This window comes from Psittacula echo (genome assembly GCF_963264785.1).
Source record: "Psittacula echo genome assembly, chromosome: 16".
NCBI lineage: Eukaryota > Metazoa > Chordata > Aves > Psittaciformes > Psittacidae > Psittacula > Psittacula echo.
The window spans coordinates 3,175,106-3,201,069 of record NC_137752.1 but is presented as its reverse complement, the minus strand read 5'-3'; the positions used below and the strand labels follow the sequence as shown (position 1 = coordinate 3,201,069).

At 40.1% G+C, this 25,964-nt stretch overlaps 1 protein-coding gene across 1 annotated transcript; it reads left to right on the top strand.

Annotated features, from left to right (window-relative positions):
• The first annotated feature begins 1,013 nt into the window (after positions 1-1,013).
• PSMB7 (proteasome 20S subunit beta 7) lies at positions 1,014-25,698 on the top strand. The gene is made up of 8 exons (XM_080630919.1): positions 1,014-1,898; positions 2,028-2,121; positions 2,476-2,573; positions 3,129-3,269; positions 3,413-3,528; positions 10,943-11,001; positions 24,417-24,568; positions 25,463-25,698. Exons 1-8 carry the CDS (start codon positions 1,837-1,839, stop codon positions 25,572-25,574), a joined length of 834 nt encoding a protein of 277 aa, XP_080487045.1. The 5' UTR covers positions 1,014-1,836; the 3' UTR covers positions 25,575-25,698.
• Positions 25,699-25,964: the final 266 nt, after the last annotated feature.

The following is a 25,964-nucleotide window of genomic DNA, read 5'->3' as shown; positions in this document are numbered from 1 at the left end:
CCAGGAGCCCCTGGCCAGTGTGGGACACAGCAACATGGCTTTCTGAGAGTCAGCACAAGTGAAAGGGCACTCAGGAAAACAGGCACATCCATTTCTTTTTCCAGATTTTGAGTATCAGGCGCCTTCCCCCCAAGCCCCAGTGGCATAGCAACTTTGAGCAATGTCAGCACATGTCCCAGAGTTCTCCATCTGCAAGGTGTCCTCAGTGAGAGCTTGTAAATCAGACCATCCCTCACTTCCCGACCCCTCACATAAGCTGATTCTTTCATATTTCATGCCAGGACTTTCCTATCCACTGGCAGGGGCTAGTGCCACACTTGGCTCTGCAGCCTCTCCAGTCTGAACACAATGGGGTTTTTTTCCTGCAAGACTGGCACAACCAAGAAGGAGGTTGGGGCTTGGTTTTCTTCCCCATGGCTGTTTTTGTTCCCTCCCATTGGCAAGCATTGGCAATTGCCACTGGAAGAAAAAGCAGACATTGCACAATAGCTTTGCCCACTCACCCCATTTTTATTTGCACACTTTCATCTCAGTAACACACTGATGGAGAATGCTCATTTCAAAATAATTAAAGGGACACTGCAGACGTGTAGATTTGGTCTGGACAATGGGACCCCAGCTTCATTTTTAGGCTACTTGCTAATTGGGTACTGTTCAGGAGACATCTGACTTGCTTCTGATGCAAGAGCTGTGGTTCCTCTTGGAATGCAACATGGGCCTGCTCCTCTCAGCAACACTATCTATCCTAATGATGCCATGTTCTGAGCATTAACTAACTCAAGAAGGTAGGGTAAAATACTTGGAGAAAGTTCCCTTTAGGAAAGAAGCTGATATGCTACTTATCTTCTTGTGTTGTTCTATAGGAGCGAGCCCCCCACAATTAGCATTTTACGTTCAGAACAAATAACATTTTACTTTATTTTTTTATTCAACAAGATTTTTAATTTCAGGCATTTATACATACACAGATATATACTGAAAGCAGATGAGATATGTGATAGGCTTTGAAAAAATCACAGCACATGTCTGCCTTGCTTTAAAATGCATCCTTTCTTGAGATGTTGCAACAAGTTGTTTTCTTGAGCAATACATTAGTGCATTCCTTTTAACAGGTCAGTGAGCTGGAGGAAGAGCTAAAACAGAGGTCCGATGTAGTTTATCCAGAAAATACTGGATTAATTTTATTGACTTCCTTGATGTACAACAGGACTTCTCTAATTTTGAAAAGGGGCATTTATCTCTTCCACCATATTACCATTACATTAACAGCACAGAAATTTTACTCAGGTTCCCATTTTCTCATGCTATTATAGGCTCTTTCTAAGATCTAGACATAAAAGTTTGGGAATTTTCACCCTTTATCTTCATTTTCTTTTAAAGCTTCACAGCTTTCTGCTGAAGCTATCAGACAAGTCCCACAACCCAGTGACACAGCATTGCTTCTACTTTAACTACGGTAGAACGAAGTTAAATGAAGGAGCAAGGATGAGCATCCCGCCCGCTCCCGTCCATCCCTGCTCCGACCAGCCCAGTCCCCAAGGACCACCAGCACCTCCTCGACCACCCCGGGACACGCAAGAGGCGAGAATGCCCTAACACGGCCCCTCCCCGGTAACCGGAGCGGCGCCCGGTGCCTGATCCTGTACCGGTAACCTCGGGCAAACCCCCCCCGCTCCCCGTACGGACAGCCCACTACCGCCTCCGCCATCTCACACGCTGCGAGCGGCCTGGCCGCTCGGACGCGGCCCAGGCCCGGCCTCCGCCCCAGGCCCCGCCCCGCTACGGTTGACCCGGAAGCGCTCGACAGGCTCCGTCCGTCTTTGAGGGGGTGAGAAGATGGCGGCGGTGTCGGTGCTGCAGGCGCCGAGTGGTGGCTTCAGCTTCGATAACTGCGCTCGGTGAGGCGGTAGCCGGGGCGGCGCGGTTGGGCCGAGCTACCGGGGCTGGGTTGGGGCAGCAGCGGGGTGCGGGGTCCGCGGCCGAGGGGAAAGCCCTCCGCCTGGCCTTACTTCTCGCCTGTGTTGCAGGAACTCGCTTCTGGAGGCCGAGCTCTCCCAGAAGGGGCAGCGGCTCCCCGCCGCCCGCAAGACCGGCACCACCATCGCCGGCGTCGTCTACAAGGTGAGGCGGGCACCGGGCGCCTTCCTCCGGTGTTTCACAGCGGGGAGGAGGCCGGGCCAGGCCGCGGGCCGCTCCTCCGCTCCAGGGTCGAGCTGTGCGCGGCTGCCCCTTGTTGCGGGGCCGGGGAGAGGCCGCTCGGTCCCTCGGTGGGAAGCGGCCGCCTGACGCGGCCCGGCCCGGCTGGTGGTGGAGGTTCCGCGCTGCTGAGTCATGCTCGGTCTGTACAGAACCGTCTGCTGTGCCTCATCCCCCTCACCCTGGGCTGCTCTGGGCCTTGCAGTTGGTCTGGCTATCGGTGCCACAAAGTTCCCCTTTTGAGTTTTACGCTTTAGGAATAACCTTCTCTTTCTGTAGGATGGCATAGTCCTGGGAGCAGATACAAGAGCAACTGAAGGAATGGTTGTTGCTGACAAGAACTGTTCAAAAATACACTTCATTTCCCCTAATATCTAGTAAGTATTAAAGTGTCGTATTGTGTAATGGCATTGGTAATAGTATTGGGGATTTTTAGCCATGTTTTGTGTAAACAGAAATATTGAGTGTACTTTGAAATCATAGAATAGTTAGGGTTGGAAAGGACCTTAAGATCATTCAATTCCAACCCCTCTGCCATGGGCAGGGACACCTCACACTAAACCATGCCACCCAAGGCTCTGTCCAACCTGGCCATGAACACTGCCAGGGTAGGAGCGTTCACAGCTCCTTTAGGCAGCCCATTCCAGTGCCTCACCACCCTCACAGTAAAGAACTTCTTCCTTATATCCAATCTAAACTTCTCCTGTTTAAGTTTGAAGCCATAGTGATATACTTTCTTAGTAAGGGTTGTAGAGTTTTAGTACTTCATTTACATGTAAACAGGCTATCTTGTGTCCTGAAAATACTGACTGTATGAAAACTTTAATTTCCTTACTTTCATGATTAAATTTCTATTTGTTGAGTAAAGCATGGAGTTATTTGTTTCCTCTGCCCTCCCCACCTTTTCTCAATTTGCTCATCATTCATTTCAGCTGTTGTGGAGCAGGCACAGCTGCAGATACTGATATGACGACACAGCTGATTTCTTCCAATCTGGAGCTGCATTCACTATCGACTGGACGTCTTCCAAGGGTTGCCACAGCTAACCGAATGCTGAAGCAAATGCTTTTCAGGTAACCAAGTAGGTTTTTTCTTTCTTTATTAACAATGCTGTTAAAGTGTGGTTTGTGTGTGGTTTGCTGTTCCTTGTGTAATCATGTTCAGGAACTACGGCTTCATTATGGACTTCTGATTCACATATAAACCTTGCTCCCAGGTATCAAGGCTACATTGGTGCAGCCCTTGTTCTAGGTGGAGTCGATGTCACAGGCCCTCACCTGTACAGCATATATCCCCATGGATCAACTGACAAATTGCCTTATGTTACCATGGGTAAGTGATACTTCCTCTATATTGTAATGCAAGTGCCTGGTAAAAAGAGTGAACAAATTATTATTTAAAGCTTTAAATTTTTACTTAAATTCCATTGTTTACTGGGAGCTCTACAGACCTCAAACATAAAAGCCTTACCTTTATTTGTAAGGCAGCTGCACTGCTCTTTCTTTTCTAACACTTTAAAAACTTGGGGTGTTACCCCGTTTAAGCTGCCAAAAGCCTGCTATTAGGAAGGTTGCTGTTTGCGTTCTCCAGCATACCTTTAAGTAAGATAATTGTGGGATTCCTGAAAATTTGCTGTAAAAAAAAAAGAAAGCCTTAGAAACTTGATTTGCAGATAGCCCTAACTCCTAGCTTACATGAAGTATTTTCTTCTTTGTTGTATTTCTTGCTAAGAAGCAATTGTATTTTACTCCAGAAGGTTTTTCATTACAATGAGGCAACACCTGGTGTACTTGGTACTGAATAATTGGTATAACTAGTGTATGGAGCCTCTCAGTAAAGAGGTTTAATTTTGTCTGTTGCTGGTGTTAACATGAGTAGTCCACCATCAGGTTATGAAGTGTTAGTACTCCAGCTCTGCTGCCTATGTAACATTTTCTGTAGTAGCAGTGATTTGAGCTATAGTACGTGCAGTTCTGTGTATGTCTTGTTCAGTTTTGAGTGAGAGATTGTGGAAATGTTGAAAGCTAAAGCCACAGATTTTTTGCATGCTTTTTGGGCATTTAGGTACTACCCTGTCAAGACAATTACAAAAGCAGTGCTCAGAATATATTGTAAAATACATACTTGCTAAATATATTCTTTGGTGTGTTCTCAACTATAAACAAGAACATAGGATAACATGGAAATAAGTACTTTGTGGTAGCAGAATGTAAATCATAAGTAGCTTTTCTGGAGTATCTTGCCTGTCACTTAAAAAGTGGAAACAGTGCTCCATTACTTCCCAGTTCTACAGAGGAGATGAATAGCTACAGGTGTTGCAGTAGCAATAATTTCAAATTGTGAAGTGGCTTTTGGGTGTGTGCCATTTACCTGTGATCTTGCTGAATAACCCAGTTAGGCCTCTTAAGAGTACATTCAAGAAGACAGTAATACAGAATAAAAAAATCTTCAATAATCTCTAATCCTGATTTGTGAATTTAACTTGTCTTTGGCAGTGTTCTCTAGATAAAATTGTTTCTTTAGTTACCTTAATTGTTGAGGGATGCTTGGATGTTCCCTGTGGTAAGAATACACTATAATAATAATATAGTGTAATATAATATATATTATATATATAATATAATATAGTAATACACTATAATAAGCTTTGCAATTTGCAGGAGAGCCTTAGGCGTCATCACTGTCCACTTATTTTTTTGAGAAAGGAAATAAAACATGTGTTGTTGAGAGAAAAGGCACACACATCTTGAAAAATCACAGAATTTGCCCAGTCTCTGGCAAAAGGAGTGTTTTTCAGTAGAAGTGTTGAACCAATCAACTTGATTGGTTCTGAAGTTTTCTGTGGTTTATAGGCAATAATCTGGAAATAAAAAATAGAGAGAAAACTAGTGCTTTCTGAGCTACTAATACTCTTGCACAGTTTCATCTGTGGTGTTTAAGGTTAATGCCTTATTCAGGCTATCGTATGTCTGAAAAAAGTAAAACTCCAAACATGGCCTGGGTTGCAGTCGGGTTTGCTCTCTGATCACTCGAGAAGATACCATTTCAGCCGGGAGTTTCAGTTTGAATATTTGGATGATTTTGAAAGAGAGCTTGGTTTTAGGAATGCTATGGAAGTGTAAAGTCCAGATAAATACATCTGAAAAGCAGATTGATCTGAAAATGGAGTCGTATTCAGTCTGTTTCATGCAGCTTTTATGCTGTCTCCATGATGGGAAAATAGAACTTTATTTTTTTGTGTCGTTCATGGTTGGCATCTTTAGATAAAACACATACTATATCCTTGGAAATGTTAAAGGTTTTTCTTCTGCATCTTTGCGCTGTTGAAACAGTGCAGCTGTTTAAACTGTATCATCTGGTTAACTCTGTTCGAGAACTGTGGTTAAATCATACAAATCCTGCAGAGGTGGTTCTGGACCAATAGATGGTGCCAGTGCCTCAGGAGTTGGAAAGTAAGTTACTTAGCAAATAAAATCCAAGGAACCGTCATGTGATGTCATTGTTTAGCCTTTGATGCATAAAAAAAGTAAATGCCTCATTTTGTAAATGCCTTATACCCAATGTTGTAGTAAACTTAAAGTATAACTGACTTTATACTGATAGGTGTTGATAGGTGATTGATTGGCGGACTAAAGTTGCAGTCTCCATTATGTGCATGGTTATGTATGTGCCTGTATTTTAAAAGCTTTAAAATGTGGTATTTCTGAAAATTCTGGCTACTCCTCTTTCCCACCACAAAAATAACATAGTAGCAAAATAAGTGCAAACAAGTAGGAAGTAGAATATCAATTGATTATGTTCATTGTAGCTTAAACTTTGATTTGCTGTCAGCCGTACCAGATCTGTGTCTGGTGATTACATGTCACTTTTGGCTGTGCTGTCAACCAAAGCCCTTCTCAGTGTAAATGTTCTTTACCTTTCTACACCTAGTACCTTGATACTTTCCCCACTGACTAGGGTATATTTTAGTAAAAAGATTAGCTTGTGCATGTAAATGAACCATAGAACTAAGAAAGCAGAGAAAGTATCAAAGGTCAAATCAGAGATAGTAGTTGAAATTTTATTTTGATCTTATTAAGATTAATCTATTGTTATTTTTTTTTTTTTTTTAGTTTTCTAAGAGCAGTTTATTAAATTATGTATTTTTTTGGCTAGTTCATTTTTGTAAATTCGGTGTTATATAGGAAAGATGGTTGCAGTGTTAGCTTTTTGTTTGTTTTTAATGTGCTGGAGTGTGTTTGTAGATGGACGAGTGGTGTCCTCTCTTGCAAGGGAGATTTAAAAGATACTCAGTGCTTACTCAGGAGTGAAAACATCAAATTAAACTGTTTATGCTGACAAAGGACAAAATTGGATTTCAGCAAACGATGCAAGATTGTCTGATTGCTTGGCTTGTCTAGGAAAGCTTCTGGCCAAGACTTATAATAAAATGCATGCATAAAATTAAAGCACTTGAAGTCTGTAGTTCAGCTTTTGGAAACAGTAAGTATGTTCCAGTAGTCTCTAGTGGCTAAAGCTAGTCCCCTGGTACCAGTGTTGCTTCATATTCATAAATCAGCTCTTCATGCATTGGCAATGTCGTCCTGCAGAGCAAGCACTACCACTGCTGAGACACTGCCTCCTCAGCCAGGAACCAGGGTGAAAAATGACCCCAATCGATGGGGCTGTGGAGATCACTGAATTTTTACCTAGAATGAACAGCAAATTGAATAACAATGAGTGCGTGTGAATAAATGCCCTGTCAGGAAGCCCTGACAGTGATGGATGAGGAAGTGCTAAATGTTGCTCTCTGAAGGCTCTGTATGTCCTCCAGTGTGGCAGGCTGAGGTAGCAAACAGGTCCTTGGGTGATGAAAATGGACTGTGCTTAGCAATAAGAAGTTGTCTTCAGTGAATGTTCTGCTAAAAAGATCCAGTTCATCTGTTTTAGAAAAGCTACTGCAGTTGCAAAACACAGTGGAAATTACTGTTGGTTGGGTTGTTTTTTTTTTTTTGCTATGTATCAATAATTATCTTTTGGTTTAAATCAATACTGAAGTGGCACAACTGCTCAAGGAGGGAGATGGGATTTTAAAAATGAGTTTATTATAGTTGAGACCAGAAGATTTTTACTAACTTGCTTGTGAAAACTTATGAAATGACCAATGCTTCTTACAGAAGGAGAAAAATCTCTTGGTCTCATAACTTACCTGGTTCATGCTGATTATCAGGCTGAAAAGCATTTGCCTCAGAACACAGCTTTGCATCTTGGATTCTATAGTTTGTTATAATTTGTTTGGCAATCAATATTTTTTTTCTATTTAGAGGCTTTTTGAGTAGTTATTTCTAAAGCTTACAGAAAATACATGGAAAAATGATTCTTTGGAAATGTTACAGTGTTTTTTTTCTTGATGACTCTGTTTTGAAGGCTGTTGAAGTGTAACCATTCATAGTAGTTAGTGGTTTTAGAAATCTAGCTGAAAGGTTGTTTTTTTTTTCCCCGTACATGTTGTATAATACAAATACATGACGACCAATTATATTTGGTTTAATTATCCCTATTGATTTGAGGTTGAACTGCTGCATCTTAGCAATGTTGAATCCTAGCTGGTAGTGACTTAAATCAGTTCTTGTGTATGAGGTGGGAACATTGATCCCTAGTTAATGGATGATGTTTTGCAATGTTTGGATTTTATCTTTCTCCAGACATTATGTTTGGGAATTGTTAAGCTTGTTTCTACATAAAGGCAAAGCATGCTTGTTAAAAATGAGTTATTGGTGGACACAATACATGGACAAGAGAACAGCTGTTTCCCCACATACAAACAAGTTCTCAATAGACCCTTAATATCTAAGTTTTCTGTGCTTCTAGGTACTGTTTTATGGGTACTGTAATAAGAAAACCATACTTGCAATGTTTACTTAAGTTCACAGCTTTTATTGCCAGTTCTCCTGTTACAATGCATAGCTTTCACAAGTCAGTTGAACTACTTGGAACATTGTGTGGTTGTTCGGCTTGTATGTGGAATTTGACAAGTAGAGGGAAGTTGGTGTAATTCGATAGTGAAGTTTGCAACTCATGAGCAACTGTCCACTGCTGGTTTCCTGCATCTCTGTGGATGGTCAAGTGAGGGGGTTGCAGCCCACCAGCAGTGCAAATAGGGGGATCAAGGGTTTTTATTAATTAACGTGCTACAAGTGAATGCATATCATTAGTGTTTTTCAAAACAGTTCCTATTCCTGTTGTCAAACAGCAGATTTGTTTTGATGGAGAAACTCTGAAGTATACGTCTATTTGTTTTTGTAAAACATGCTGTTTACATCTGGTGCTAGTAAGAGTAAAGAATTTTCATTGTGCTATTTGAGATTACAAAAATGTGTTCTTTCAGAGACTGCTCAGCTGTGCTGTGAGGCTTTTACTAAGGTACTTTTCTTAAATGCAAGCTCATAAAGCTTATGTTTAGGATTTACAAACAGTAGAGAAAAAAACCAAACAAGTTTATTCGGCTTTTCCAGCTTTATTTCCTGTTCTGTTAGACCCTCTGTAGGGTCTTGGTTTGCAGACATAAATGTCTACATGCAGGTTTAATAAAATTAGGACTTTCAACAGCTCTTAGAAAACTTACATTATGGGACTATTGTCATTTATTTATTTCAAATTAATACTAGATTTGGCATTTGTGTCTTGTTAATATAGCGAGATACACAAAGAATTATACTTCTAATTATTTAAAGGATTTAATGTAATGTAGCATAAGATATGTCCCCCTGTTCTTCCTTTTTCTTCTTTGTAAGTCTGCTGAGTTCTGGCCCATAGGTTCTTTTGGGCACTTCTTTTAGAAAGGAACTGGAGGAATGAACCCAGTTTGAGCCATGAATGGGATTGTTGCAATATTAGCGATGATTTTTATTTGTCAGCAGAAGTTGTAAGAAATTAAGACCATATATTCTTGGCTCAGTAGCTAATGCAGTAACTTGTCAGATGGTACATTTTATACTTTAATTCCTGCAAAGTTTTTAGTCTTTATACTTTAATTTTTTCAAAGAGCCGTTATCAAAGGGTGGTTGTTTTCTAGTTTTGAGGCTTCCCATTCTGCTTATGGTAGGCCTTCATTTGAGTGTAGTAGGAATGTGGTCTTAGTTTGAGACCATATCTCCTTTTTTTTCTCTCATTAGAAATCTTTTATGTTCATCCCACAAGAAGCATTATTTTACGGTTAAAATTCTGTATTTGTTTTGGAACACGCCTTATTGTGACCTTGTTTGAAGGATCAGTAAAAGTCCTTTGATTTGTGGTTTGTTCTGTGATATCAGCTGTTTGTATCAGCAGTTCATTTCTGCTATTAGTTGCTTGAAAATCTTCTTTATTCCCAGTTTCAGCATTTAAAAAAAAAAAAAAAGAGTTGTGTATTGCTCCAAGGTGCAAATGAATAGTCATTGCCTGTAATACAAGTACACACTTAGAGTGTCCTACTGCTTTTAGATGTGATGTATTTGGTACTGTAAAGGTAATGATCCTCAACCACAGCAATATTCTGTAACAGGAGTATCTGTCATATTCATTGGGATTACCATGTTCATTGATTTGTGTCTGTAAATCTGCTGTTTCTACCCTTTAAATTTGATCTATAATTGGACCTCCTTAAATGGTTCAGATAAGGTAGTCTGTATTTTCTCAACAGTGTCACTGTCAGCTTCTCCTTTTTCATTATACATTCAGCAGACTTGATAAAATCAGCAGGACACCTCATTTGAAACTGTTTAATCGCTGCCTTTTTCTTTCACTAAACCATTGAGGTGGTCAAGTGATATACACAAATCATTTTAAATAGAAAATATGGCTTTCTCTGTGACCCAGCTAAACAGATAGCAGTATGCAAAACAAGTTAAAAAGTAATAAATGCCAAAAAATCTTCTAATTGGAGTAAAAAATTGCAGGTAACTTTATTTACTCCCCAAAAGTAGTGCTCTCTGAAATATGGTTAGGGCCACAGACAGACAAAATATCTTTGTAAAGACTCACTCTTTCTGAACAAAGCAAGCTTACAGTTTCAGATGGTATCATACTGCTTTTTGTAGTAATTTACAGAAAGCACATTTGTAACACTTGCATTTACAGTGCTTTGGATAGAGATGGCTTCTGTTCTATTACTAGGCTTGCACTGCATCCTTTAAGAGAAGTAATGTTAAACTCGTGTTTTCATATTTGTCATTTTATCTGTCCAGCCATTGCTGTTCAATATAAAAATAATGGCATAAAGTAAATGCCTAATAAACTGTTTAAAAGAAGGTAAAGGAAATAACCTCATGGCAACAGCCAGTACCCTATTACCACTGGTGGTTTACTCATCCCCCTGTGTAAAGGTGACTGTGCCAGGGCAGCTCGTTAAAGCAATCTATTCATTCTGAGTGTCTTTAGTATTAAGTGACATACCCTCTAATGTGGCCAGGCACAAAAGTGGGGCAGGAGAAATGGAGGAGTAGGAATTACAAACGGTAGCATTTGGTTAACTCTTTTTCTACCTCATTTTTCTATCTTAGTGTTCAAAATAGTAAAAAGATATACCATCAGGATGGACACAGGTCTGTGTGCACTAGCTATGAATTTAGGATTAAATTAGGTTCTGGATTTGGTGGCCAGATGAGAGTGTATAGTAAGCTAAGGTAGACTTCAGTGTGGTTTGGGCTGCTGATGTTTATCTCTTTCTTAAGAAAATACTGTATCGAAATACACTGGCTAAAGTAATGTCCTAATTCTGTTGTCATAGGTTCTGGGTCGCTGGCAGCTATGGCAGTGTTTGAAGATAAATACAAACCGGACATGGAGGTAAGAATTTTTCTTTTAAAACCTCAGTTTTCTTCTCTCAGCAATCCTCATGATCATAAGAAGAGGTTTGAAGCTTTAAATAAAGTTAAATCTGCTCTGGTTTCCACTGCACTTAAAATGTACTAATGTCAGCTTACTGCAAAGCTGTAAAAATTGGTGGGTAAAATGAAGTTTAAAGGACCACAGCTGCTTGTGAATTTGTGTATGGAAAAGCTTGTCTGATTTGAATGTAGGTGAAAGCCTTAAAAACGTACAACTTGCTGATTAGAGTTGACCAGGAATTTAACAGCACTTGCAGAGTCAATATTGCCAATATTGCTGTCTTGCCATCAGTAGTCAGACCCCCTCCTCTTTGAATCCTGAAAAGAGAACACTGGATTGTAAAATAAACAAGAAATGTTCAAGTAGCATATGAAACTAGTTAGATTTCTGTTTGATTGGGTATGTTCAGAACTAGTAAATGTACTTCCATTATTGTATACTTAAAAGCTGATTATCAGAAGATTTACAAGGTCGTGGTTTGTTTGTGTTTTGCTGATAATCTTGATTAAAAATTGAAAAAGTGTTTGGTTGCTCATTACAGAGAATCATTCAGGGAGCTAAAAGCTGGAGTGCTGTGATTGAGATTAGAATTAGCTCTTCAGTTATGTGTGTGTGCAGCACATTTGTATCTATAGTATTTCCTTACACTTAGTTACGCCATGTTCAGTGCCTGTTAACTAAAGAGTGAAAAATCCAGTTGTCTGCAGACAGACTATTGATGAAAATAAAACAAAACCATTAAAGGGCTTTCTGTAACTGTGTTTTGTAAAATGCCTCAGTAATGTCAAGCCCTTTTTTAAACCACATTAAGCTCTTTAGACTTTCTGTGAATACTTACCATTCCAATTGATTAATATTTGCATGGTAAAGAAAAAAATTAATTCAACACAACTGAAAATTGAACGCATTAAAAATTACTTGTAACACAAAGACTTGCAATCATTTCAGCCTAAAATGCAGATACAACAAATCCTGCAGGTATTGAGCTGATTCTTTCAGAAAAGGTCTTCAGAAGTTCCTTATATTTGTCATGCAGTTGCTGTGGGTCATTTCCTTCCCTTCAAATGTACTCTATTTTCAGGTGATGGTCCCATAAGTCCATTGAGTTCCTGTAAAGTTGACCACTTTTTAAAGTTCAGGTGTAATTGATGTCATACTCTGTCACATCTCCTGAAGAAATGTGACATGTAATACCAGTTGATTAAAAAAACCCCATCTGGTTTCAGGAAGTTTCCCATCAGTGAAACTGCTTAAGAGTTTGTAATAAGCACTTTTCCAGTTACTTCTGGAACTGGCTTCTTTTCTGTAGGTATGAAATAATTGTGCAAAAATGCAGTAAGATCAGGGTTCCTGTGTTACTGCAGTGGTTTGAGTGGTATCTGAAGACACTGGACTTCAGGGCTCTAGTGTATTTATAAATGTTATCAGAAATATTGGAATATTTTTAATAGGCACTCAAGTTTCCTCTCTTAGAGGCGTTACACTGGATGGCTGATAAAGAACCACTAGATAGAGGTTTTTCCCTCTCCCCTCATGCCTCTTAAGAATGACAGAGTCTCTTTTTCCAGCCTCTTGTGTGACCGTGCACTTGGCATGTGTGCTATTCATACTGAAAACGTGAACTACAAATCCTTGGAATCAACAGCTCCAGCATAATAGTCTGCTCTCAAAGCTATAAATGTCAGGGCTGTGCTATGAAACTAAAAATTTCATCACATTCTCAGCTAGTTTTCAAACTTGTATTTTAAGTCATTCTTTGTGTAAGAGCAACCAGAAAAAGGCACCAAAAATTGGTAAATCTCCAACTTTTTCTATTTGAAAGGTCATCCTAATTAAATTGTCTTCATATACAACCATAAATGGCAGCAGATATTCACTGGTATAACAAGTGTGTAGAGATGCAGCCTACCAATTTATTGAAACAGATATTTAGATCTTTGAGGCTTGGGTGCACCTTAACCCTTCCTTTGTTTTTGCCAGATAGTCTGTTAATAAGAGAATATTGCTAATAATAAATTATTAATTTAATGATAACTAAACAAGCAAAGATCCAGGTGATAAGCTCAACTGCCCTCTTTAATGCTGCTTCGTATTTTGTTATGGCTGCCAGCCTAAAATATTTACCTTTTAAGTCAGATGTGGTTTGGTTTTTTTTCTAGTAAAGTAACAAAATAACAAATGGTATTTCTCTTGAAATTAAATTAAATCTGAAGTACTCTATGGATATTTTACATAAAACTTGCTATGAAATGGCAGTGGTGTTAAACTTAAAATTCCTGGAGATTAATGTAGTAAAATGGGTAGAGGATTAATATTTTTCTGTCAAGATCAATGCTGCTTTCTCTTGCACTAATTGTCAGAATATCTTGCTAGGGCTACTGGAGGGTAGTGGTGTGCTTCAAGACCATCACATCACAGAAAAATGATTCAAAGGCAAACTGTCCTGCACCCTCTGGTATCAACTTGCAAATTAGCATCTGGAATGTAATTAAACAAGCTTAATGAAAATAGCAGCTGAATACTACTGGAAAAGACAATCAGCTTTTTTGCCTCTGATATATATTCTATACTATTGAAGCTGATCACCAAACGCATTGTGTGAGCACAGTTAAAAAAAATTAGCATTTATTTGAAGAATAGGGACTGTTTTTCATTCTGTTATGCTTTTGGCATGCGCTGGTGTCCCATGAGAGCCATGCCACAGCAGATAGTGCACAATATTTATAAATCCATGACAGGCAATAATAGCAACTTGAAAAATTCTTTTGCTAGAATTTCAAGTTGAGAGCTGCCAAAAGCGGAGAGGATCAAATCTGCAGTGGCAGCTGCTGTGCCCTACAGTTAGAATTGTAGACTTTGAAGATGCTCAACTTGGAAAAAAAAATAAAACCTAAAAAAAATAAAGAAATAAAAAAAAGACGACTGCAGGCTTAGCCAATTTTTGCAGGTTTCTAGAGCCCTGGCTCTCAGCCTTTTGAAGATGAGTTGCTGAAGCTTCTACCACTGCCTGAGGCGTGCTAACACCAGCAGGATGTGTTTTTTTTCCATAGACTTAGTGTGTCTTCAGATTTAAGTAGCACATGCTTTATCAATGCCAGCTGTGATGGTCCTTTCCCTGGTTGCAATGCTGGGAGATGATCTTTACCCAACATCCTTCAGAGAAACTGCTAAGATAGATGGTGACGTACACAAGTGCCACTTCTGCAGTCTGATTTATGGAGGCATGTTTCATTGTGAAGCAAGTGCTGGCCTCTAGAGGAACCATTATAGATTGCTGAAGATGTGAACACTTTCAGCCCTCAAGGCCTGTAGATGCTTCAGAAATGTAATGCCAAGCACCTAACTACTGTGGAACAATATTAATCTGTCATGTGGGCAGCTATAGATCTACTTTAAAAAACATAAGTGGAAGAACAGTACATCTAATAGAGTGTGTTGAGCCTTAGATCTTTCATTGCAGCCAATTTTTCTTTCTATAGCATTTCGATAGAGTAGCCACATGGTTCTTAAACCTTGGAGTCAGGTTTTGCAAATGCATTAATGCCTTCTAGTGTTAAACAGTAGTGAAGAAATACTCTGAAGTGGTGGATATGGAAACCATCATGATCTGGGGAAAAAGTCTAGTGTTAAATGCTGGAGTTCTGGGTTCATCTATACTGTGGGTGGTGAATTCCTAGGTAGATTGGGGTTGTTATGTATTTTATTGTGGTATTTGACTTAAGTTGTTTGAAAAGTAGAAGCATTTTGTCCATAGAAGAATGACTTGATGTACAGCAAGGCTATGTTGGAGCTTTCTGATGAGAGCTTTCTGCTTAGGCAAGGAAACAGGCTGCTTGTAACTTCATTTCTGTATTTCATCAGAACGGCCAGGTTTAATAAAAAGATGATTCAAACTGAAGAGAATCAGTAGAAGCCACAGAAAGTGGAATTGTTGCAGGGAAAATGGAGTAAATCTTTATGTAATGAGTTCAGGGGCATGGAATTAGGTAGGGGGGGAAAAGGGAAGCAGGCAAGTATGCAGGTATTTAATAATTCTTTCTAAATAGGTCATGCAAAAATACGAGATTATATTTGCAGTCATTTCTTACTCAATTTTTTAAGTGTGGCAGGAAATCACATGGTACTGAAACCAGAAATATTCTGGAGGGGTAAGAACAGATTAAAAGCAAGAGGGAGCTGTTCTGACTATATTCCACTTGGAGCATAAGTGCAAGCTGTGCTGTCCGAAAAATGGCATCTTGTTCTGCTGCCAGCGATGGTCACTCCTTCAGCTGCTGGCCAGGTTTGCTTTTGTGATGGTTCTGCAGGGGTTACTTTTGTTGACTAGTCTGGTTCTGCCAAACATGAGTTAAGGAGCAATCCTACGAGCAATTCAGCTGGCAGGTTTGGGTAATCCTCTGCAAAAGGAGAGGTGATGGGCAGAGAGGAGGAGTTGGAGCCTTTTCCAGTTAATAGTTGTAGTTGTTTTTATAAAGAAATTATACGAAGTAAGAGCACTGGAAGCTGCAAAATTTGTAGATTTGGGCTCTTTGGGTCCACAGTTTTGTTTCTGGCTTTGTCACTGTTTTTTGAGGTATTTCTGAGTACTCCCATATCCCCAGAGTGAAGCAGAATGTTCTCCTCTGGATGCAGCTTTCACTGTGTACCTCTTATTTCAGTAAAATAATGCATCAGGCGTAGTACAAAATATTATGGAAACATGTCACTTTCTTCCATTTTCTAACAACTGACATAGAGATCATGCAAATCTTTCTGTGCTCCTATTTCCTACTGTCCCTCAATATGGTGGTATTATTTTTGTTTATTAACTACAGACAATAATAGTGAGCTATTTTGGGAAACTGTCAAAACTCTCTAATCTTCAACAATAGTTGTCTCATCAGCCTTATTTAGCCTGCATCTGTGTGATTCAAGGCTCAAGAGCAATGACAAGCTGCATATGAATTCTGTATTCATTAGTGATGGTGATCAAAATGCCTGTGTCCCTGCCATAGGGCTCAGGTGTGGAAGTCTGCAGGCTAATCCCACCAGCTGACATTTGGAGGTTTAATGACTCCATGGGAAGGTGACCACTTGCTGGGAGGTTTGTCGGCTGAACTCGGGCAGCAGACAATAGAGATCAAGCCAGACTATCAGAGTTAAGCTGGAGAGCCTGCCTGAGATACTTGAACCCCTGTTGGTGTCAAACACAGAGATTAAGTAAATGGGGAGGGGAAAAAAAAAATCTGACTCCGTGAACAAAAATAAGTGCTTAGTATTTATGTGCTCTGTGTATCTGTTTATTTCATTACCCGGGGACAGGAACTGAGACTGTTAGTGGCATATCTTCACTGCCCTTTCTGACAGCGCTCATGGCGATAAGAGATCTTGTGCTTTCCTTATGTACCTGTGTTATTGTCCTTTTCAGAGAGATGAGCTTCCATGGGTACATATTAGGTGTTAGTGCATAGAGTCATGCAGGAAATAAAGGTTTATTGTGCTATTTCTTATTTTTAGATTAAAATTATTCTATGATAAGCTGGTTTCTGCTTGACACATTGGACAGTTAATAATGTTCTCATCTGCTTTCACAGAATTGTGCCTTAGATTGATTTCCTTTGCAGAACTAGCATGGAACAGGAAATACGGGCTGATTTAAAATGTGCTGGCTAGCTGTGCTCTGGAGTGGGTAGGATTGCTGGAGAAGTGTTCTGAGGTGTGCTTTCTGAATATATCACACACGGTCTCTGTGCAGAAATCAGGTGGGAAACTGCCGACAGGATCAGTCTGAGTTACCTGTGATGCCCAGTAGCACTTTCTTCTAGTTTCCTGTTTACAGACTGTATCAAGGGAAATAAATTTTACCTGAGTTTAAATTGGGCCTTGCTGCATGACAAAGAGCAACAATTCCTTCACCTTTATGAAAGTAACACTTAAACTTTGTATGTAATAATGTAGACGAGCCAGCCAGAAGCAGGGCTCTGTGTTAAGAGATCATTTCACTGCACAGGGTGGGCGTAGGACAGGTAATTATTTTTGATGCATTTCTCAGGAGCAGGTGTTGCAGTGTAAACTGTTTCAGTTCGTGCCTCTCCCAGAACTGCAGAACACAGGCAAAACACACTGGAAGATATTTCACATGGCACAGAGCCCGAGTGCTGCTCCTGTGGCCAGGACTGTGGAGGCAGGGGAAGACCCTGTCTGAGCAGGGAAGAGGGAATGGGAGCAGGGTAGAGGGTGGGAGCCAGGGCTGGGGGGTGTGGGTGTGTGTGTGTGTGCAGTTCCCTTCAGCCACTAAGCTGCATGGAGCAATTTGGGGTATTGGGAAGGAAAAACTATCCCAAGACTTCTTTTCCCAGATGGTGAACTTCATTCCCTTCCATCCTTTTCTCAGAGGGATAGGCTGATGAACAGATTTGCTTTATTTGAAGGAGATATGTTATGGCTGGATATTAAGTTTTTTGATATGCAGTAGTAATACATAGCAGTTGTAATATTGTGTGGTGTACGTACCTGGCTTCTTCCTGGTAGCTGAGGCTCGGTGTGTTACTGCATGGGAATGTAGCTGTATAGAAAGCTAAGGATATTGTGCTGTCTGTAGTAGAACTTCCAGCCTGGCAGAATTTACAGTTCTGTTGCTGTTGAGCAAGTTCTTTTATTTTGAGAAGTAGTTCCCTAAAAACCCCATGAACTTCACGCAGATGTAAGCAGCAATGGATGGAGTGAATTTTCCTTCTCAGTTCAGGGCATGGGAACAATAGTAAAAGAAATCCTGTAGTTGTGAGAGGAGCTTGTAATTTAATTCTGTACCACTGGAAATATGTATTGTAGTCATCTTTGTGTAAGGAATGGCACATAGGAACTGAAGTTATTGAATAGTAGTTCCGAATCGTAAGTTTCTTGCCTTGGCAGGTAATTTGGCATAAATTGTTAATGTAAATCCAGGTTAGTGGGGAAGACATTATTTTACTAAAAAAGATAAACTGCTGATTAATTCAGTATAGAACTCAATTACAAATTGAAAGTGTCTCTGCGGGATGCCAGTACCCTAAAGACAGCAGATGTTGAATTGATACTCCAGCATATTTCACATTGGTATGAAATATTAACATGGTTTATTATACTTGTGTGGTGTACGGTATCAGAAAGGGGGAGGTGATGATGAGTCTGGGTGCAGGCGTCTACCATCGGAACATGCAAGAACTGTAACCGCTGAGAACAATAATTAGGAACTAAGGTGCATTTTATTTGGGAAGTTCTTAATAGAAAACAGTTGGAAAAATAAACATAGACTTGAGTATTATTCACAACAAAACTGACATGAAGTGCACTGAAGAATCACCTCATCTATGATCTATGAATGAATGGAATGATGTTGAAACTCAGCAATTGAGTTCTTACACAAACAAGACTGCTGCTCAGTGCTGTGCTCGCATTTCTTTTTATGTTGTTTTCCTGCCTGTGCCATGTTTTTAGCTCAAGATTGTTACTTCCTAATTTTTCTGTATTTTCCATGTGAAGTAGGTAGCACATTAACCCCGATGTGTTCATAATCCAGGGATTTAAGCAAGTTGGGGTTTTCCTTTTTCATGTGCTGTGGTGGTGGCGGCACAGCTGCTGTAGACTGTGCATGTGAGAATGCCCAGTGAGGAACGGAGGAGTGCAGTGGCACAAGGAAATACAGGAATGAAACTGGCCTGGGCTTTTTGTTTGTCCTTTTAAATACAAGTCCAGCTCTGAAACCTGAGCTGGAATTGAGGGAAATTTATTTGAAGTCACTGCTCCAAGCAGAAGTTCTACAGCACAGGATGTGTTCTGGAGAGAAAATTCTCATCGTATTAAATAGCCTTTGAGCCCTTGACACTGTTTGTTGTGCAAATACTGAGTCATTCACTTGCCTTCCTGCAAGTGAATTCAGGTAATATTTCAGAACTTGGAGCATTTCACTTTCTTGTTAAATAAGGCTGTGGAAGCAGAAGTGGAAAATAACATGATGTGTGTTACCTTGATTTAAATCAACCTAGCTGTCTAACACACAAAGGAAGAGTCACTGTTTCACTGCCCTCTCCCCTTTTTGCTTTAGAAACTAATACATTTCTGGTTTTTTTAGCCTTTAACATCTGTTCAGTAAAAATAAACTTGCTGCTGGTCTTCCAGATTCTGATTTTCATAACCCCTTTGCCTTTGGTGCAGTGGTTGCTTTAATTCTTCCTACTTGCGGCTTCTACCTTGGAAATGTTTCTTTGTGCTGTGTTCATTTGGCGTGTCAGTTTAATCTGGTTTTCTGTGACTCGGAATCCTGATCTTGCGTTACCTATTTTAAGAGCCTGTTTTGCCTTGTTTGGACTGTCACATCTCAGCATTCCACCTCGAACTTAGTAACGTCTTAGAGCACAAACAAAAAAGATGGTGGAAGGAAGGTAGGTGAGGGGCAGATTCGAAGGACTGCCTGCTCTTGGGTTTCATTTGCCTGCTCTTGGGTTTCATTCACCTGCTCAGAGATGAGAGAGAAGCAAACTACTTTGTCTAATACAAAACCCCCCTAAATGATGAAGCAAGGTCATTCATCCATGTATGGGGTCCTGCTTGAAATGTATGGTTTTTTTGGTGAAGACTTGTTAAATCTGAGTGGTTTAAATTACAGGTGCCAGCCCCTTTCCAGCTTCAGAAGGGAGCCAAAACAAATTCATTCTCACTAATGGAGTCTTTCAACCTCCCCTTACAAGAAAAACACAAAGTACTTTGCTTCTCAGTTTTGTTCTCGCTTTGGACTTAGCCAGCAGATTTTAGCATTGCTTCCAGTTACATATTGATCTCTACCACAGCTTCTCCCTGCAGGCAGACTTGCACATCCTCTCACATGGTGTACTTGGCTGATTACTCTTCCGAAATCTAATTATGCTTCTGTAGGTGCTTACGTCCTTCAAGAGGTATCGCTTTCCCAGCCCCAAATTCCCAACACTCCTTTATAGATCTATTTTTTATTATCATTGTCCTTCCTGAGGCTTCTCATTCTTTTCCTTCCCTCCCCACGTGAGTCTTGTCGATTCTCACTTAAAGTAGGATCAACTTTCTACATCATGGGAACCCATTTCATTCTGTTGTAAAAACCAATGTGGTATTTGAATTAATTTTACAAATATTGCTCGGCACTATTGTATCCATTCTGTACAAGTATTCATTGTGCACTGTATTGGAAATTCTTGTAAGACTTGCTCTTGGAGCACTGCACTATGTATCCTGTCTGTGACAGCCTCCTGGTGACCTGCAGAAGGGGTTCATTTCACTTAGGTAAGAACTTAAATTATCCTTTGTTTTTAAACAGGAGCTGCCTTTTCCAGATTGAACTTGCTTGCAAAGTTTCCAAATGCTGAGGAAATAATGCTCTCAAAATCATTCCAGCTGCTCCTTTTATTGTTGGAGGGATAATGATAAACTTGTTTAAAATCTGCTAGTAAAGACAGTACTGATAAGATGTAGAAATAGCCACATCTTCTGCAGGAAAGTGTCTCTTTTTTTCCTTTGGTAGCATTTGAAATCTAGAAATCGCTTAAGTGAGAATTGAAACTTGGTTCAAGTCATATACAAGAATAATGTGTAAAAGTTCCTCATTGGTGCTGTTTGGGACTTGCAGCATAGCAGCTGCAGAGAGGTAATCTATCAGTTCTTGAGTGTCCACAAAATGCAACTCTCCAGATAACAGGTTTAAAGTAAAGATTTAATACTGGCTCTATCTACTATGATGTTGCAGTGACAGTTTAAAACTCATTCTCTAAATCTCAGCAGACTTTATAGCTAGCAGTGGGCCCATATAAAGCTTAATGGCATTACAACACATAAATCATCTTTTAAAGATGCTACCAGTAGCGCCAATATTAAATGCAGACAATTGTCTGTGTTATAAATAATTTATCAAACACTGTTTCAGATTAGCCTTCCGTGCTGAGTTATTTATTTTAGCCTTTACTGTACTATTCCTAAGACACGTTTTGGGAGATCCATTACTGGTCACTTTAATGAACTTGAGGGTCTGTTTTTTCCCCCCTCCAGCACTCTGGTACATCTGCGGTGACCATTACACGGCTGAGCTGGACCTCTTTGTGCCTTTTACAAGTGCTGCCCATTTGTCATGTAGTGGTAAATGGAGTTGCACATTGGAGTCCTGGGACACATTGTGTGATGTGGTGATGGAGACAAACAGATAGCTCTATAAAGTGCTGCTTGTCACGACCGACTTGTGTTACAGTACATCACTCTTGTGGTAATCTCATTTAAGAAGCAGTGTGGACCCGAGAGAATGATATTCCCAGTTAGCTTGGTCTTTGCAACCATAAAGTAGGAAGTGCTCCTTTTATATACTCTGAACTTTTAGGGTTTTTTAAGATTAATTATTACAGTGCCTCATTCATGCTGCTGTGTCAGCACTTTTCATGCTAAGCCCCTGTTTTCTGATTGTAAACCAGCAGTCCTTGCTTGTGGCCGTTCCGCTCATCTTTCTAAATCATGAAAGAAGTAAAGAGCACCAAAGCAGGGGTTTCTAATATGAAAATTATTCCAGCTGGCAGAGCTGAGATCACATTTTACTTTCTTAGTGTAGTGGATACCTTAGTGCGGTCACTGAGCTCTGCTGCCTGTGCTAAGTATTTTCAGAACTATTTTAATAGCAGGAGGTTGATCAAGTGCGCTTTAGAAAGTAAATAAAATTCAAATTTTATTTAAATAAAGTTTTACATTTTTGTTTAAAAATGAGTAAATTAAAGGGGAGAATGGAACCAACTCCCAACAATCTGCGCTAGTTTTCCTAAGCTGTGGTGCTTTTCTTATACTAACATTTGTGTTATTGCTTAAAATGATTTTGGTTGCTATCATGTTTTTAAATCAGATCTACATGTGTTTATTTTACTGTATTTACTTTTTCTATAGTACCCTTAGCATGCAACCAATTGGTGAAAGCAGTTTTCTATCAGCTGAATGAGGAAATCCTTACAGAGTTTTATTGCCAAAAACCAGTGAAGAAAGGCACAGGAATTAGTTTTACAGCATGGCTGTTTTGTTCCAGTCAGCTTGGTAGGAAAAGTGCAATTCAATTTATGGTTTTTTAAAGAGTAATACTAATAAAACTGGAGTTAAATAAGGATTTATGCAATTCCTATAGTTTACTGGAAATAAAGCCCTCCTCCTGGTCAATACTGTAATTAAGCTGTTATGGGAATGCTGTTAGGCTGCGCTCTTGCAGAGGGCCATCGGAGAATGCAGGGTATGCATGGGGAGCAGACGTGGTTGTAGCTGAGCTAATTTTGGGCTCCCCTTCAGCTGCACTTGTACACTGGGGCTTTGTGCAGCTGCTGTTGGAATCGGAGGGTTTAGGATTGGGCTCTGGAGCTGATCATTGTTGTCATGTGGCAGGATACTGGCAGGGACACCGAGGCCTTCAAAATGAAGCAAGTATTTGAAAAGCTGCATTTATCATCATTTGCCTGTTTGCTCTTCTGTTCACCAGGTCTGGTGGCAGGAGATTATTCAAAGGTGTGAAATAAATATAAGCAAAGCAATGAGGAGTGATTATGGTAACATGGTTGTGTTTGGCTGGCTGAGCAGCACCTGCTAGAAATGACTTGATAAAATAGAGAGTCCAGATTGGTGTGGTTTAGTCTTTCTTGATTGGAACACGCATGTTCCAGTTGTTTTCAAGTAAGTTCCTTATACACCTTTGGTAAAAGGGTCTTGTGTTCAGGTATGTACTGCAGGGGCTATTGAAAAGATTCAAGTGTGTGTATGGCTACAATCTTTTTCTGACATTCAGTGCCATGGGAAGAGCTTGGGCAAATGGTGATAGGGACAGGCCTGCGTTGGTACTGACAAGGTGCTTGTACAGGATTTTTACAGGATTTAAAACATCGGGAATGTTGTTTTGCAGCATTTCTTCATGCTCCTCATCTGCAGGTATAGTGTAAACTTGAAGTGTTACTGATTATTTCTAATAGAGCTGGATTGGGTTTGTGATTGTTTTCAGTAAGTTGCCATTGAAATAAGTAAGAGTAAGCCCTGGCTGGGATCTGTAGAGGGAGCCAGTGCAGCTGCCAACCCTCTTCTTGTTCATGAAGGCTCTTGGGCAGATCAGAACTTGTATTTATTTCTGCCACCTTCACATCAATACCAGTCATGCTGGTTATTGGGGAGGGATGAGGATGATTACGGATGGGTTGTAGTATTTTACTTTAATGGAGAGTGGCTGATGAATTTGAAATGTGTCCTGGTAAAAGACAGTCATCTGATGGTTACTGGTGTATCACAGACATTGTGGGGCTCTGGTGCAGGCTGTTTACACAGTGTATTTCTCAGGGTTACATGCCACGTGCATATTTCAGCAGCTGCATGTTTGCCCTTTTAAAAGAAAGTAGACACACAAAGCCTGTAAGAAATGAGAGCTCTGCAGGATTAGTGTGTGGTTTCATAAGCAACAGAGAGCTTTAGTTCCCATTCTGGTTTTCTGTTTTACTTTTGCTGCAAATACTTGGTACTGGGAGGAGGGTTAGAAATAGATAAAAATAAATATATATAAAAATCCAATTCTAGTGTTATTAACTACTACATTTTATATTTAAATAAATTTTATATATATTGAGATGTATAAATACAGTGTGTATTAAATGAACTGTATTAAATATGTATTCTGCTTTGGTTATCTATGGAACCTCTAAAGTGTGCAGCAGCACAGAAACTAGCACGTTTTCCATTTTCTCACTTAACTACAAATTGCAGCATTTTGACAGCAGCACCAGGCAGGACCAGTGTTTTCAGCAGGTTTAAGAAGAAGTTCTCTGCACTTCTGTTCAGGACCAGGATTGAACATTTTAGCCAGGTACTGTTCAGAACAGAGCACGGCTGCTTTGTGACAGTTACTGTTAAGATAAGCCCAGTAACTTGTGCAAACCAAGCTAAGTTACAACATCATAGAAATGATTTTGGTCCTGCACAGGATGATTAAGCATCCCCTACCCAGGGAAGCCTTGTAACTAAACTAGTGTGAACCTTTAATTTGTATGCAGCTGTTGCACAGAAGCCAGTGCAGGGAACTTGAACCTTACACAAAAACCCAGCAGATAAAAATGTTAAACTCTATTTTCTCTGTTCATTAATGCAAATAAAAATCTAAATTTTGCTTTCCTGGCTGCCTCTTCAAGTTTGATCCATCCTGGGGTGGTGGATCCTGGATAGGATAAAAGGTACTTCCTGTAGGTAACACGCTGCTCAGCACTGTTGTTGATGCTCTGGTGATTAAAAAGGTGCTGGTATCTCCTGTATTGTTCTGAGAGCACACAGCTTCTCTTGTCACATGGACAAACACCCCTGTGAAATGCCACCATTTGTGACAGCTTTTCTAACTTTTCTAGGAAGAGGAAGCCAAACAGCTTGTGAGAGATGCCATTGCAGCCGGCATATACAATGATCTGGGCTCCGGCAGCAACATCGATATCTGTGTTATAAGCAAGAGCAAGCTGGATTTTCTCCGTCCCTACGATGTGGCCAACAGGAAGGGGGACAGGTTGGTATTCCCCAAGCTGTGCATTATACTAAGAATTGCTGGGAAGAACATGGATCTGTAATACTTTAATTCTGTCAGAGTAATCCCTAGGTAAGTGTATGAATTTCAGCTCCATTGCCTAACGGGGGAAATCACAGCCCCCAAGGCTGCTAGAGGGTTTCGCAATATGTACTTTTATGTTACGTGCAACAAGTTGTGCAACTTCTCCATCCACTGCCAGAATAGGAGAGTTCAAAGAAACTGGTTTTTTCCCTGCTTTTAAGGCAGAGTTGTGCTGCTCCAGGTAAAGAGCTTTTCAGGTTTCTGCTCAACTCCTAATTGTGACACTTAATTCTGAGCAGACATTGATGAGGGAGAAGTTTTGTTACACATTTTAAGTGAGATTTTGTATCACACTCTACATGGGTGTAAAGGTCAACACCTCATCTGGACAGATGCAGTTCAGATGCCAGAAGCACAGCATGATTACAGGCAGTCTGTGTTAAATGTAGCTAATTTTTAGCACAGAAATCCAAAGCTCAGATATTGGTTATAATTACTCAAGAGCTGCAAAAAAGAAATATGGTGTAGAATTATATATATAATATAAATTGCTAAAAAGCCTTCTTAGAGTGCTCTAATGAAATCCCACTGGCTTCTAGGAAGTAAATGACTAAGTAACTGAAAAGGGCTATTTTGTTTTAAAGATGATGTTCCCTAAAGAATGCTGATTTCTCTGAAACATTCCCAGTTACTGCAGTCAGTTTAGATGTTGCACTAAGCACAGTTCCATTACTTACTTATTTTATACTTCTACAGGAAACTTCTGGAGAAATCTGGGTAGTTCTGAAATGGTAAATGAGATTTTTCCTGTGCATCATCTTTAAGCTGAACCGTCCCCTCTGTCTTTAACAGGTACGGGAGGTACAAGTGTGAGAAAGGAACTACAGCTGTTCTCACAGAAAATGTAGCACTCCTGGAAATTGAGGTGTTGGATGAGACCATACAAACCATGGACACTTCCTGAACCACCCACCAAGCCCTGCTGTTTCCTTCTATGTCCCGAGCAGGCAGCACCAGTTAGTTTAGCAGCCTGCCAGCATCCAGTGAAGCACGCAGCTGATACAGAATAAAGAGGGTTCTGAATATTCTCCTTGTTGTGTTGTCACGTGGTGCTTGTTTCTTCTGCTGGTTTTCCCTCCTTAGGCTGTTGAGAATACGAGGCTGGTGCAGAACAGAACTTACCTGTCTCCTTAGTGCTGTAGGCTGGGACCACAACCTGGACTTACCTGAAACAGGCTGTACCATTATACGAAAGGGTAATGAACATCAAACTGGCATTAGGGCAGAAAAAAACACCAAGTACAATACCTCTGCTGTTACTTCATTCTAGGAACAGACCGCAAAAGGGTAAAAC

What these genes read in the sequence shown, in the direction of transcription:
- PSMB7 (XM_080630919.1), top strand. Translation starts at nt 1,837, where the DNA reads ATGGCGGCGGTGTCGGTGCTGCAGGCGCCGAGTGGTGGCTTCAGCTTC. An exon ending in CTGAAGCAAATGCTTTTCAG is followed by an intron (nt 3,270 to 3,412) that starts GTAACCAAGTAG and finishes CCTTGCTCCCAG; the next exon opens with GTATCAAGGCTACATTGGTG. An exon ending in AATACAAACCGGACATGGAG is followed by an intron (nt 11,002 to 24,416) that starts GTAAGAATTTTT and finishes TAACTTTTCTAG; the next exon opens with GAAGAGGAAGCCAAACAGCT.